The following is a 16,176-nucleotide window of genomic DNA, read 5'->3' as shown; positions in this document are numbered from 1 at the left end:
ATCCCACCATGTCAAGGTGAGCATATAAGGTATGGTCCTATCCTTTAGTATTAAAGCTTTACCCTATGTCAAATGATGCAAATGTGAATAAGGGACAGTAAGGACCGGGACACCGACTATTTGACACCTAGCCATGAGAAGCTATATGAACGAAATGTCAAGCTCAAAGAAAAGGGAGGCCCAGCCCTTATTTGCACTCAGTGCATAAACCTAAAGCAAAACCAAAAGAAATTAACTGATATATAATTTGAACAACCGAAGTAAATAGTAGAGCAGCACAGCCCTAGTGTCCAAGAGATGTCAACCATGTACTAATGACAGGATAATAGGTAACCCCATGGTTAAACGGAGGTGCTCGCGTGATATGAAGAGTAAAATCATGTGAGAGTCACCCTGCACACTCCTGTTACCGTTTCACTCCCCCGAGCCGTGAAGATGTTTCTTTGCAAGCTTCAATAAAGGAAACTTTGACTGCAGGATCGGTGAGTGCTGCCGCGTTTGTTCTATGACTCTCACATGATATATAAGTTGGCATGCATGCAAAGTGTAGGCGCATGTTCACACTAGCCACTGCAGACAAAACCTAAGGTATAAAGAAAATAAGCAAATAGCCTACAGTAAAAAAAATACTATATGAAAATAACATAGGGTGCTTGGTTAACATTGTTTTTATAAAAAAAGTAAAAGCCATCACATCACGTCAAGGTGATCATTCTCGGGATGGTCCTAACCTCTAGTATTAAAACCTTACCATTAGTGTTGAGCATTCCGATACCGCAAGTATCGGGTATCGGCCGATATTTGCTGTATCGGAATTCCGATACCGAGATCCGATACTTTTGTGGTATCGGGTATCGGTATCGAAACAACATTAATGTGTAAAAGAAAGAATTAAAATAAAAAATATTGCTATACTCACCTCTCCGACACAGCCTGGACCTCACCGAGGGAACCGGCAGCGTTCTTTTCTTAAAATGCGCGCTTTTCCTTCCTTCCATGACGTCACGGCTTCTGATTGGTCGCGTGCCGCCCATGTGGCCGCGATGCGACCAATCACAGCAAGCCGTGACATAATTTTCAGGTCCTTCTAGGCATTCAGTATTTTAAAATTACATTCCGGCTTTGTGATTGGTCGCGTCGCGGTCACATGGGCGACGCGACCAATCACAAGCCGTGACGTCACGGGAGGCAGGAGACGCGCGCATTTTAAAATGCGCGCGTGTCCAGCCTCCCGTGACGTCACGGCTTGTGATTGGTCGCGTCGCCCATGTGACCGCGACGCGACCAATCACAAGCCAGAACGTAATTTTAAAATCCTGAAGGACCTGAAATTACGTCACGGCTTGCTGTGATTGGTTGCATCGCGGCCACATGGGCGACGCGACCAATCACAAGCCGTGATGTCACGGGAGGCTGGACACGCGCGCATTTTAAAATGCGCGCGTCTCCTGCCTCCCGTGACGTCACGGCTGTGAATCACAAAGCCGGAACGTAATTTTAAAATACTGAATGCCTAGAAGGACCTGAAAATTACGTCACGGCTTGCTGTGATTGGTCGCGTCGCGGCCACATGGGCGGCACGCAACCAATCACAAGCCATGACGTCACGGAAGGAAGGAAAAGCGCGCATTTTAAGAAAAGAACGCTGCCGGTTCCCTCGGTGAGGTCCAGGCTGCGTCGGAGAGGTGAGTATAGCAATATTTTTTATTTTAATTATTTCTTTTACACATTAATATGGTTCCCAGGGCCTGAAGGAGAGTTTCCTCTCCTTCAGACCCTGGGAACCATCAGGGATACCGTCCGATACTTGAGTCCCATTGACTTGTATTGGTATCGGGTATCGGTATCGGATTAGATCCGATACTTTGCCGGTATCGGCCGATACTTTCCGATACCGATACTTTCAAGTATCGGACGGTATCGCTCAACACTACTTACCATATGTCAAAGAAAATGAATAGGAATAAGGGCTGAGCAGGACCAGGGCCCCAACTATTGAACACTAAGCAATAGAAAGGTTTTGTCTAATGGTCAATGTGAACACGCGCCTACACGTTGCATGCATTTGAGCTTATATTCCAGTTCATTTCTCTTATTTTACCTTTACAGTAGATGAAAATTTGTACTAACTATTAACATCTAAATCAGGTATAAATCCCACAATTAGCTTTTGGTGAGTTTTTGACACTACAGAATTTCTGCACCTTTTCTGCACCTATTATTTAAATTAGGTTATTTTCTTTTTTCATTGCATTTTTTGTGCGTGTTTCTTAACCCATTATCTACCAATATCCTTTTTTTGGGACGCCTAATCTTTATCTTCTAGCAACTAAGATTTTATAATTTTTATAATTAGGTCCAATTTTTTGTGTTGTGTTTGTAAAATGAATGTTTTCAAAATAGGAAATCACGTCATTGTCATTTTTAATTGAATATTGGGACGCCCTTTTCTGAAAAATCCATACTTTAAAAATTTTTGCAAATTATGTTTCTGATTCATTAGGACCAAAATCATTAAAAATATGTCATAAAAAAAATGGAAATTGATAATTTGGCAAGTAATGGGTTAACTTGTATTTTTAGCACTTTTTTGACTGTTTTTTGTCTCTCTTTTTTTTCTCATGCTTTAAATAAAGCTGCTAGTTTTTTTTATTTATTATGGTACTTGACTTTGACAAAACTTTACTAATATATTTAGATGTGAATTTCATGCATTTTTTATGTGTTTCCACTGAGGAAAAGTACTTAAAATTAGGGTTGAGCGAAACGGATCGGTCATTTTCAGAAATCACCGACTTTTAGGCAAAGTCGGGTTTCATGAAACCCGAACCGATCCTAGTGTGGGATCGGCCATGCGGTACACGATCAGAGCGCCAAAGTCGCGTTTCGTATGATGCTGTTACAGACGTTTTTCATCCAATGAAGGAGGACGCAGAGTGTGGGCAGCGTGATGACATAGGTCTCTGTCCCCACCATCTTAGACAAGGGCATGGCAGTGATTGGCTTGCTGTCTGTGGCATCACAGGGGCTATAAAGGGGCGTGCACGCCGACCACCATCTTACTTCTGCCGATCTGAGCATAGGGAGAGTTTGCTGCAGTTAGTCAGAAGCAGGGACAGAGTTAGGGAGGAAATATAAACCCCCCAAACCGCTTGTGCTGGAGCGATTTTCACTGTCCCACACCACCTTTTTGTGCAGGGACAGTGGAGGTCGTATTTTAGTGCAGCAGCTGCATAGCTGTGTGCACGGTGCTGTGCAAACCAACTGCTTTTTTCAAAGCAAAAATCCTGTTGCTCCTTTCTGCACAGTTACCTGTCTTGTTTATTTGTCTACCAATTTTTTTGTTCAGCAGTCCTTTTTATTGCTGCCATACTTGCCCTGAGATCATTGTAGGAAGCTTGTTATTTTTTTTTCTATAATAATTACAGCCACTTTCTGCCCCGTTCATAGTGTTGTGTTATACCACTGGGCCAGAGTTGTGGTTCAGTGTCTCCCCCCAAAAGTGAGATAGTATTTATCACACAGTTTATATTCTGCAGTACTGCTAGTGCGTCATATATCAGGCAGCCACTTTCTGCCACGTTCATAGTGGTGTGTTATACCACTGGGTCAGAGTTGTGGTTCAGTGTCTCCCCCCAAAAGTGAGATAGTATTTCTCACACAGTTTATATTCTGCAGTACTGCTAGTGCGTCATATATCAGGCAGCCACTTTCTGCCCCGTTCATAGTGTTGTGTTATACCACTGGGCCAGAGTTGTGGTTCAGTGTCTCCCCCCAAAAGTGAGATAGTATTTCTCACACAGTTTATATTCTGCAGTACTGCTAGTGCGTCATATATCAGGCAGCCACTTTCTGCCACGTTCATAGTGGTGTGTTATACCACTGGGCCAGAGTTGTGGTTCAGTGTCTCCCCCCAAAAGTGAGATAGTATTTCTCACACAGTTTATATTCTGCAGTACTGCTAGTGCGTCATATATCAGGCAGCCACTTTCTGCCACGTTCATAGTGTTGTGTTATACCACTGGGCCAGAGTTGTGGTTCAGTGTCTCCCCCCAAAAGTGAGATAGTAATTCTCACACAGTTTATATTCTGCTGTACTGCTAGTGTGTCGTATATCAGGCAGCCACTTTCTGCCATGTTCATAGTGTTGTGTTATACCACTGGGCCAGAGTTGTGGTTCAGTGTCTCCCCCCCAAAAATGAGGAAGTCTGGTGGAAGAGGCCGTGGGCGGGGGTTGCCAGCTAGTACTGATGGTGGTGGTGGTCGTGCTGCATCTGGTGGTAGTGGCAAAAGCACAGTAGCACCTAAGGCTGGAGGTGTTGAGCCTGCGTCATCGTCTGGCTATACAAGGCCTCGAAGGCTCCCTTACCTGGGAGTAAGAAAACAGCTTTTAAAGCCGGAGCAGCAGGAAAAAGTTTTGTCTTTCCTTGCTGACTCAGCCTCTAGCTCTTTCGACTCCTCTTCCCAAAGTTCAAAATCTAAGAGCAGCCAGTCGTCAGTGGATGCTTCCAGTCTGGAAAAAGATGTTTCCTTGTGTCCTTCTCCCAAACCAAAAGTGAAGGATGCGTCAGGCGACACTACAGGTTACTCCATGGAGCTCTTTACCCATACTGTGCCAGGGTTAGAAAGGGAAATTGTACACTGGCCAGGTCAAGAAGAATCGGACATGGAGTGCACTGATGCACAGCCACAGCTAGATTATGATGCTGTTCCATTGACTCAGATCACTACATTGACCTCGCAGTTTCCTGAGCCAGAATCTGACCCTGATGAGACTATGGTCCCCTGTCCCGAACGCTATAGCACCGGCTTACACGGTGACACTGAGGAAGGTGAACATGACATTGTGGAGGAGGTGATAGATGACCCAGTTCTTGACCCAGATTGGCAGCCATTGGGGGAAGAGGGTGCCGCTGGCACTAGCTCACAAGCGGAGGAGGGTTATCCGCAGCAACCCCAATCTACATCGCAACAGCTGTCATCAGCCAGGCCCGTATCAGGCCCAAAACGTGTGACAAAAACAGTTTTAGGACAGCGTGGCCAACCACTGAAAGTTGCACAGCGTGCAATGCCTGCAAAGGAATTCCATAGTATAAAGAGTGCAGTGTGGCATTTTTTTGACCAAGATCCCAATGATCAGTCTAAAGTGATCTGTAAAAAATGCTCAAAGACCTTTAGCAGAGGGAAGATTCTTCAAAATTTAAATACAACGTGCATGCGTAGACATTTAAACAGCATGCATTTGCAAGCCTGGACTAATTACCAAACGTCCTTTACCGTTGGTGCACCTGGTCAGAATGAAGGTAGTCAGCAACACTACATTGCTTCCCTCACTGTAAGCCCACCAGTTCGGACACCACCAGCAGCAAATGTGCAGGGATTGTTGCAAGGCCAAAGCAGGCAGGGAATCAGAAGGTTATTTGTAGGAAGCACTGTATGTAGGCCAACATCACCTACTGTCTCTCAATCCGCCATGTCTACCCCCGCCACCACTGCTAGTTCCACCATCTGCAGGTCTCCTGTCCAGCTCACCCTAGAAGAGACTCTCTTGAGGAAAAGAAAGTACTCATCCTCTCATCCACGTACACAGGGTTTGAACGCCCACATTGCCAGATTAATCTCGTTAGAGATGATGCCCTACCGGTTGGTCAAAAGCAAAGCTTTCAAAGACCTGATGGCCTACGCAGTACCACGCTATGACCTACCCAGTCGACACTTCTTTGCGAGAAAAGCCATCCCAGCCCTCCACCAGCATGTCAAAGACCGCATTGTCCATGCACTGAGGCAGTCTGTCAGTGGAAAGGTGCACCTCACCACAGATGCATGGACCAGTAGGCATGGCCAGGGACGTTACGTGTCCATCACGGCGCACTGGGTTAATGTGGTGGATGCAGGGTCCACGGGGACAGCCATAGTGGGACAGTTCTGCCTAGCCCACGGTCTAGGAAACAGTTGGCAGTAGGCGTTCAACACCCCTCCTCCTCCTCCTCCAGAAGCGACAGCTCGTCCACAGAGCGTAGTCGCCTGGCAACTCCATCCGCAGCTGCCAGTGTTGCACACGAGGTGTCTCATTATGGAACAGCTAGTGGTAAGCATCAGCAGGCTGTGTTGGAAATGAAGTGTTTGAGCGACAACAGACACACCGTGGAAGTACTGGCTGAGTTCTTGCAGCAAGAAAGTGAGTCATGGCTGGGCAGTGTACATCTTGAGGCAGGCAAGGTATTCAGTGATAACGGAAGGAATTTTTTGGCTGCCATAGCCCTTTCACAACTTAAACACATACCTTGCTTGGGTCACACGTTAAACCTGGTGGTGCAGTGCTTCCTGAAAAATTATCCTGAGTTACCAGCCCTGCTCCTGAAGGTGCAAAAACTTTGTTCGCACATCCGCCGGTCGCCCGTACACTCCAGCCGTATGCTGAACCATCAGCGATCGCTAAATCTTCCACAGCAGCGCCTAATTATAGATGTTGCAACAAGGTGGAACTCCACACTGCACATGGTTCAGAGGCTGTGTGAACAGAGGCGTGCTGTCATTTATTTGTGGGAGGATACGCATACACGGGCAGGCAGTTGGATGGCTGACATGGAGTTGTCTGGTGTGCAGAGGTCGAAGCTACAAGACCTCTGTCAAGTCCTTCAGTGTTTTGAGGAATGCACACGGCTGGTAAGTGCAGATGACGCCATCATAAGCATGAGCATCCCACTTATGCGTCTGCTGATGCAAAGTTTGACGCACATTAAAGAGCAGGCATCTGCAGCCGAGGAGGGAAGCCTTGATGACAGTCAGCCATTGTCTGGTCAGGGAACTGTCCAGGACGAGGTGGCGGACGAAGAGGATGAGGAGGAGGATGATGGGGATGAATATGTATGGGAGGAGGGAGCTTCTCAGGGGGCAATAGAAACTGGTGCCGTTGCAAGGTCTGGTACAGGTTTCTTGCGGGACACTTGTGTTGCAAGAAAGTGCTCCTCAACCCAGCAGAAGCAGTGAATTGACACCTGGAACATTGGCCCACATGGCTGAGTATGCCTTGCGTATCCTAAAAAGGGACCCCTGCATTGTCAAAATGATGACCGATGACGATTACTGGTTGGCCTGCCTACTGGATCCACGCTACAAAGGGAAATTGCAAAATATCATGCCACATGAGAACCTAGAGCAAATATTGGCTACCAAACAAGCAACTCTTGTAGACCGTTTGGCTCTGGCATTCCCAGCACACAGCGGCGGTGATGGTTCTCACACGAGCCGTAGGGGGCCACATGGCAGAGGTGCTAGCGGTGCAGAAATCCGAAGTGGCGTTGGACAGAGGGGTTTTATGACAAGGTTGTGGAGTGATTTTTCAATTACCGCTGACACGACAGGGACAGCTGCATCGATTCAAAGTGACAGGAGACAGCATTTGTCCAGTATGGTTGCAAACTACTTTTCCTCCTTTATCAATGTTCTCCCTCACAGTTCATTCCCCTTTGATTACTGGGCATCTAAACTAGACACCTGGCCTGAATTGGCAGAATATGCATTACAGGAGCTCGCTTGCCCTGCTGCCAGTGTGCTATCAAAAAGAGTCTTCAGTGCTGCTGGTTCAATACTGACCAAAAAAAGGACACATCTGGCTACCCAAAATGTTGATGATCTAACCTTCATTAAAATGAACCAATCATGGATTTCAAATTCTTTTGCCCCACCTTCCCCTGCTGACACGTAGCTTTCCTTTAAAAAGGTCTTGCTTTTGGACTCCTCTTACTGACTGCTCCAATTCCTCCATTTGCTGCTGATGAATGTCCACCATAGGCCATTTTTAGCACCTCCCTAAGTGGGCTGACTCCCCCCACAGGCCCGTGGTCACCACTTGGTGCAAGCACTCGTGCGAGTGCCGTTTGCCTGGACAGGTGGGTGTGCCCACTTTTGGCCGACGGCACTGGCACAGGGTCCCTCATAGTACAATTAAGTGTCTCTGGCGGTGGGGGTGCACACCCAATGTCAGACACACCGTCGTAATATGAGGGGCCCTGGGCCAGTACCGCCACCCACGAGAGAGTGTTCCCCCAAGCTCAAACAGTGCTCCACCGCTGTTTAGTCAGTGCTGTTAAATCCTTCAATGGCACTGCCAATACAAATTGAGAGATGATAGTAAATATATACAGGGACCATGCCCTCCATTTTGACCTGTGAATACTGTGCGCGAACTACCACTATCTGTTACTCAGCAGAGGAACCCACCCCTGAACGTTGCTTTGCCACCTGTTTATTTATGAACATTTTTTTTGCAGACATTTAGTCCGCTTTACTATTTAGGCCAATGTACTGTGTCAGCCACTTATTCCAGTTGTCCTCCACTGAACAAAGCAGTGCCACCAGTTTACTCCTGTTACCAGTTTAGAACTGCATTGAGCCAACTTTTTTATTTTAGGCCTAGTAAGTCTGTCTGCGCCACTCCTAGCAATCATCCTCCACTGACCAAACCAGCGCTGCCTGTGTACCCCTGTTACCCATTTTAAACTGCATTGAGCCAACTTTTTTATTTTAGGCCTAGTAAGTCTGTCTGCGCCACTCCTACTAATCGTCCTCCGCTGACCAAAACAATGCTGCCTGTGTACCCGTTACCCATTTTGAACTGCATTGAGCTAACTTTTTTATTATAGGCCTAGTAAGTCTGTCTGCGCCACTCCTAGCAATCGTCCTCCGCTGACCAAACCAGTGCTGCCTGTGTACCCCTGTTACCCATATTAAACTGCATTGAGCCAACTTTTTTTTATTTTAGGCCTAGTAAGTCTGTCTGTGCCACTCCTATCAATCGTCCTCTGCTGACCAAACCAGTGCTGCCTGTGTACCCCTGTTACCCATTTTAAACTGCATTGAGCCTACTTTATTCTTTGGGCCTATATCTGTGTTTCCTCCTCATCCTGCCCATTGCCCAGCCACTGCTAGATGAGTCTGCCGGTACATTGACCCAGACCACTACATTCCCCTTGCACTCTACATAGCCAGTATCTGACCCTGCAGAAAGTCTCGTTCCCCTTCCCGCATACTATACCACCTTACACGGGGACAAAGAGGAAGGTGCAGATGAAAGTGCAGGTTCCTTCAACAGGTGGGGGGGCATACTCGTTGGCGACGTCACTGGCACAGGGCCCCTCATAGTAGGCAAAAGTGTCTCTGCCGGTGGGAGGCGCCCCCGTCGTCAATCACAACGCCGTACTTTGAGGGGCCCTGTGCCAGTGGCAATGCGAACGAGTGTGCCCCCCCTGCTTGCTCAGGATCACAGCACTTGCAAAGTTGAAATACTTACCTCTCCCTGCTCCACCGCCGTGACGTAGTCCGCGTTTCCTGGGCCCACAAAAAACTTGAGCCAGCCCTACTCCCCCCACAACTGTTGCCAAATGACCCCCAAATTTTCAATGGCTACCTATTATTGTAAGGTAAATTAAGATTGACAAGCTTAAGTAACAAGAATTGATGTTTTTGGCATTAAAATGGGCTCTGTTGGTGTTTTCCTGTCCTCCACTCACTGCCGACTTTGATTCTCCATTGACTTGCATTGGGTTTCGTGTTTCGGTCGGATCCCCGACTTTTTGCAATAATCGGCCGATTTCACCCGACCCGACTTTTGACAAAGTCGGGTTTCGCGAAACCCGACTCGATCCTGAAAAAGTAAAAGTCGCTTAACCCTACTTAAAATGCATGTGCGTTTTTTACCTGTAGATTTTCTGCATCTAATGCAAGTCTATAGGGAAATTCCGCACAGAAATCTCAACATGCTGTCAAGGGAAGTTGACGTGCTGCAGATTTTAAACAAGCACTGCAGGTTAATGTACGCTGAGTAAAAAAAAAGAACAGTGGGCATAAGATTTCTATAAATTCCATCCATTTTGATATAACTGTAAGATGCTGCATTTTTGACACAGCAATATTATGCAGCTTCAAAAATGCACCAAAAGCTCATCGTGGGAACATAGCCTAATAGTGCAGTCAACTAATATTTACTTTCTGTCCATCACTGTCAACCAAAGAGCACAGTGTTATCATTTTAATGTCCCAGCCTAAAAAGTCAATAATGACCGTCCGATTATTTAACTTTTTTAGCTTTTGGCTCACCACATTTTAGCAGCCATGAATTTTTAAATTTCTTTCACTGAGGTGCTTGCAAATTGTTTTTCATATTTATTTCATTGTTTTTCTTTATTTTTTATTATTTTTTAACCATTTACACTTTTTTGATCTGAGTATTTTGATATAATTTTTTTTTCAATAAAGATTATCAATGAATATTTTCTTTTTACTTTATTGTTCATTTTTCTACTATTACTGAGCGTTCCATAAAGGCTCCAATTATGGGAAAAAAATAGCTCACTACTGTGACATAAGTCACCAGCAGAACTGATTATTTGATTGCCAGGTATTACAGAAGGATTAGCAATGCGCTGTGCAGCTGGTGAAATAGAAGACAGAAGTGGAAATAAACCATTTCTGTCTTCTCCTCTGGGCTAACCAACTGTGCCTGACAGCTGGAGACCTAGTTAGCTTCTGCTTGATTGCTGGACCCCTAGCCCCTGCATCTTAGTTATCAATAACGTGGGATTAAAGCCCAAGAACAGGCTCTATAAATATATGGCACTTGGTCCTTATGAGGGTAGTACCTTACTTCATGGCTGATGAAAATTGCATTCTTGCATATATTTATGATGTCTTGTAGACTACTCAGTTACTTTTCTGGTTATGATTAAACATCAGTGAAAGGTAAGGCTATAATGTATAGAACATGGCAGGGTCTCTACATTTTGTAAACATAAATATTGAAAATTGAAGTTAAACTTCAGGTTAAGTAACTAAATCCAGATTTAGCCAAAACACAGGAATATATTATAGGAAGTGCATAGCACACTTTGACCCAGAAGCCTAAGTGACTCCAAAAGTTTCCTTGAGGTCATATAAGGAGACTTTTGTACTAAATTACACATGACACTTAGGGGACCCAGTAATGTATTTGGTATTAGATTCTGGAAGCTTAAAAGTCCATTGAAATCCATATAGGGAGGCCAGTACTATATAAATTCTGCATTATGACCCAGGAGTTTCAAGTCTTGTCTTAACCCCTTTCCATTACATTATTTTTCTTATCCCTTTAGATTTATCCCTTTACCTTTATTAGGATACTTGCTCTTTGTGCGTTGAGTTGTAGTTTGCTATATCATGTACTGAAAACTGGAAAACTAACCTATTTGGGATGGATTTAGGAAAACATCTAAAAAAAATATTCATTGGGCTGTAAAAGTTACTTACAGTGCTTTTAAAATGTATTCATACCCCATGAACTTTTCTGCAATTTTTCATATTGCACCCACAAATCTTAAATTAATTTAATTGGGATTTTAAGTTATATACCAACACTAAGAAGCAAGAAGTGTAAAGGAAGTGATACATAAAAATATAAATCTCAAAATTGTGATATGCGTTTGTATTAAGCCCCCCAAGTCAATACTTTGTAGGACCACCTTTTTCTGCAATTACTGCTGCAAGTTTTTGAAGCATGTCTCTAAAAAGTTCTAATTTAGTCTCATCTGACCAGAGGACCTTCTTCCACATACCATGTAGGGGACACAGCTATCTTGCAGTGCTTTGTCAGATGAGACCAAAATAGAACTTTTTGGGCTAAATGCAAAGCGCTATGTGTGGCAGAAAACTAATACTGTGCATTACCTTGAAAACACCATCCAAATCATCAAACATGGAGGTGGCAGCATCATGCTGTCGGGATGCTTTTCTCCAGCAGGACATGGAAGCTGGTCAGAGTAGATGGGAAGATGGATAGAGCTAAATACAGGACAATCATGGAGGCAAACCTGTTAGAGGCAGCAAAAACTTGTGACTGGTAAGCAGGTTTCCAGCAGGACAATTGCCCTAAAAATACTGCCAGAGCTACAGTGGTATATTCATGTGTTTGAATGGCCCAGTCATAGCCCAGACCTAAATCACATTAATAATCTGTGAAAAGACTAGAAAATTGCTCTTCACAGAAGCTCTCCATCCAATCTCACTGAACTAGAACTATTTTGCCATGAAAATTGGGGACAAATTTCAGTTTCTAGATGTGCAAAGCTGGTAGAGATGGACCCTGAAAGAATTGCAGCTGTAATTGCCGTGGCAAGTAGTCCTATAAAGTATTGACTCAAAGGTGCTATAGACAAATGCATGTCACAATTTTCAGATTTATGTTTTTAAAATATTCAGAAAACCCTATATCATTTCCTGTATAATTCACAAACACTTTCTTAGTGTTGGTATATCACATTCAATCCCAATAAAATACATCTAAGTTGCAGGTGTAACATAAAAAAGTATGGAAAAGTTCATGGGGCATGACTACTTTTTCAAGGCACTGTATTAACTTTATTGTGCTCTTTATTATGTACAGTGGGGAAAAAAGTATTTAGTCAGCCACCAATTGTGCAAGTTCTCCCACTTAAAAAGATGAGAAAGGCCTGTAGTTGACATCATAGGTAGACCACAACTATGAGAGTCAAAATGAGAAAACAAATCCAGAAAATCACCTTGCCTGATTTGGCAAGATTTATTTTGCAAATTATGCTGGAAAATAAGTATTTGGTCATTAATAGTGTTGAGCGATACCTTCCGATATGCAAAGGTATTGGTATCGGATTGGATCGGCCGATATCCAAAAAATATCAGATATCGCCGATACCGATACCCGATACCAATGCATATCAATGGGATACAAAATATCGGAATGGTTCCCAGGGTCTGAAGGAGAGGAAACTCTCCTTCAGGCCCTGGGATCCATATTCATGTAAAAAATAAATAACAAAAATAAAAATTATTGATATACTCACCCCTCCGGCGGCCCCTGCTCTTAGCGGTGCCTCCGTTCCTAAGAATGCCGAGTTAAGGACCTTTGATGACGTCGCGGCTTGTGATTGGTCATGTGACCGCTCAAGTGACTGCTCACGCGACCAATCACAAGCCGCGACGTCATCGAAGGTCCTTCACTCCCTGCATTCTTAGGAACGGAGGCACCGCTAAGAGCAGGGGCCGCTGGAGCGGTGAGTATATCAATATTTTTTATTTTTATTCTTTATTTTTTACATGAATATGGATCCCAGGGCCTGAAGGAGAGTCTCCTCTCCTCCAGACCCTGGGAACCATACGCACCGCACACTTCCGATTCCGATTTCCGATATCGCAAAAATATCGGAACTTGGTATCGGAATTCCGATACAGCAAATATCGGCCGATACCCGATATTTGCAGTATCGGAATGCTCAACACTAGTCATTAACAAAAGTTCATCTCAATATTTTGTTATATATCCTTTCTTGTCAGTGACAGAGGTCCAACGTTTTCTGTAACTCTTCACAAGGTTGGCACACACTGTTGGTATGTTGGCCCATTACTCCATGCAGATCTTCTCTAGAGCAGTAATGTTTTGGGCCTGTCGCTGAGCAACACGGACTTTCAACTCCCTCCAAAAGTTTTCTATGGGGTTGAGATCTGGAGACTGGCTAGGCCACTCCAGGACCTTCATATGCTTCTTATAAAGCCACTCATTCTTTGCCCTGGTGGTGTGCTTGGGATCATTATCATGCTGAAAGATCCATCCACATTTCATCTTCAATGCCCTTGCTGATGGAAGGAGGTTTGCACTCAAAATCTCACGATACATGGCCCCATTCATTCTTTCATGTATACGGATCAGTTGTCCTCGTCCCTTTGCAGAGAAGCAGCCCCAAAGCATGATGTTGCCATCCCCATGCTTCACAGTACAGTAGGTATGGTGTTCTTTGGATGCAACTTAGCATTCTGTCTTCTCCAAACATGATGAGTTTTGTTTCTACCAAACAGTTATACTTTGGTTTCATCAGACCATATGACATTCTCCCAATACTCTTCAGGATAATCCAAATGCTGTCTTGCAAGCTTCAGATGGGCATGTATTGCCTTAAGCAAGGGGACACCTCTGGCACTGCAGGATCTGAGTCTCTGGCGGTGTAGTGTGTTACTGATGGTAGCCTTTGTTACAGTGGTCCCAGCTCTATGCAGGTCATTCAGTAGGTCTCCCCATGTGGTTCTGGGATTTTCCCTCACCGTTCTTGTGATCATTTTGACCCCACGGAGTGATATCTTCTGTTGAGCCCCAGATCGAGAGAGATTATCAGTGGTCTTGTATGTCTTCCATTTTCTTATTATTGCTCCCACAGTTGATTTCATCACACCAAGCTGCTTGCCTACTGCAGATTCAGTGTTCCCAGCCTGGTGCAGGGCTACAATTTTGTTTCTGGTGTCCTTTGACAGCTCTTTGGTCTTCACCATAGTGAAGTTTGGAGCGTGACTGTTTGAGGTTGTGGACAGGTGTATTTTCTACTGATAACAATTTCAAATAAGTGCCATTACTACAGGTAATGAGTGGAGGACAGAGGAGCCTCATAAAGAAGAAGTAGCAGGTCTGTGAGAGCTAGAAATCTTGCATGATTTTAGGTGACCAAATACTTATTTTCCACCATAATTTGCAAAATAAATCTTGCCAAATCAGACAAGGTGATTTTGTGGTCTACCTATGATGTCAATTACATCCCTCTCTGATCTTTTTAGGTGGGAGAACTTGCACAATAGGTGGCTGACTAAATACTTTTTTCCCCACTGCATATGGAGCCATACACTTGTCTGGACAAGGTTAAAATATATATTAACAGCTGTTTCATAAAAATAACAGTTACAATATTCAGAATAAATAGAAGTTGGTCTACAGTTTTCAGGTTATATTACACTGTTTGTTTGTTTCTTATAGAACAGTACTTGCTCTTCTCCATTACTTTTGATTTGCTTTGATTTTCACTCTCCTAATGAAGATCAATATAACCCTGAAAAAGAATTCCTAGCAAATGGATTAATGAAAACATAATTTACTATTAATATTAGATGTTGCCAAGATTCTAATAAATCATTTAATTATTTTCAGAGGATCAAGTATCAAAAGTCAGTAAAATGAAGACTGATACCCTAGTGCTGCCTCAAAGAAGACGCACAGCTCACATGCTAGAAATTGGAGCTCCTTTCTACCAGGATAATCAACTTCAGGTCAAAGTTTACTGGAAAAAGACAGAAGGTGAATACAAATTTTGTTCTTGTAATCTTTTTTTCTGTTCATCTCACATATAAAAACTTTTACTTTTGGACCTAAAGAAATTGCTAGCTTAATCCCAAGACAATGTCCCTAAAAAGTTAATTCGGCCACAGCAGCTTGGTGATTACAGGTTGAGAGACAATTGTCAGCATTTATATTCTATCTTAAAAGCTGAAAGATATATTGATTTCTGACCAGACAGCGAATGCAGAATATATCTTAGTATGGCTGGTTGTAAAAACATAGAATACTTACTAACCCTACATAGCGACTTGTGGTGAATAGTCTTCATTTACCATTTCTGTGGTTCATTTACACTAAAATAATGCATGTTTAGTCTGGTGTAAAATTTAGAGGTTGTCTATGGGCTAGTGTACAGGGTGGGCCATGTATGGATACACCTAAATAAAATGGGAATGGTTGGTAATATCAACTTCCTGTTTCTGGCATATTAGTATATGGGAGGGGGAAAACTTTTCAAGATGGGTGGTGACCATGGCGGACATTTTGAAGTTGGCCATTTTGTATCTAACTTTATTTTTTCCAATGGGAAGAGGGTCATGTGACACATCAAACTTATAGAGAATTTTACAAGAAAAACAATGGTGTTCTTGATTTTAACGTAACTTTATTCTTTCATGAGTTATTTACAAATGTCTCTTTGTTTACAGCCATTGACATGTCGCAGAGTTTAACACGTGAGGAGCACATAGAAATTGTGTTGATTTCTGGTGAATGCAGTACCCGGGTCATTGCAGATTTCAATGCAAGACACCCTATGCAAGAAAACTGTCACCATTCCCGTGTTATTTAGGTGTATCCATATAAATGGCCCACCCCAAAAAGTTTGAAATCTGCTGCAAAGACCCGGGTACTGCGTTCACCAGACATCAACACAATTTCTATGCGCTTCTCATGTGTTAACTTCTGCGACATGTCAAGGCTGTAAACAAAGAGAAACTTGTAAATAACTCATGAAAGAATAAAGTCACATTAAAACCACTTACACCATTGTTTTTCTAGTGAAATTCTCAATA

General features: G+C 43.6%; 1 protein-coding gene across 1 annotated transcript in view; it reads left to right on the top strand.

The window, feature by feature from the left end:
- ANOS1 (anosmin 1) overlaps nt 1-16,176 on the top strand; it is a 307,265-nt gene that overhangs the window by 242,123 nt on the left and 48,966 nt on the right. Inside the window, exon 9 of the mRNA XM_077294730.1 lies at nt 14,975-15,121. Coding sequence (XP_077150845.1) covers nt 14,975-15,121 — 147 coding nt within the window. The remainder of the gene's footprint in view (nt 1-14,974; nt 15,122-16,176) is intronic.

This window comes from Ranitomeya variabilis, chromosome 3, assembly GCF_051348905.1.
Source record: "Ranitomeya variabilis isolate aRanVar5 chromosome 3, aRanVar5.hap1, whole genome shotgun sequence".
In the NCBI taxonomy this organism is placed as follows: Eukaryota; Metazoa; Chordata; class Amphibia; order Anura; family Dendrobatidae; genus Ranitomeya; species Ranitomeya variabilis.
The sequence above is the reverse complement of the archived record's forward strand: the minus strand, read 5'-3'. Positions and strand labels throughout refer to the sequence as shown.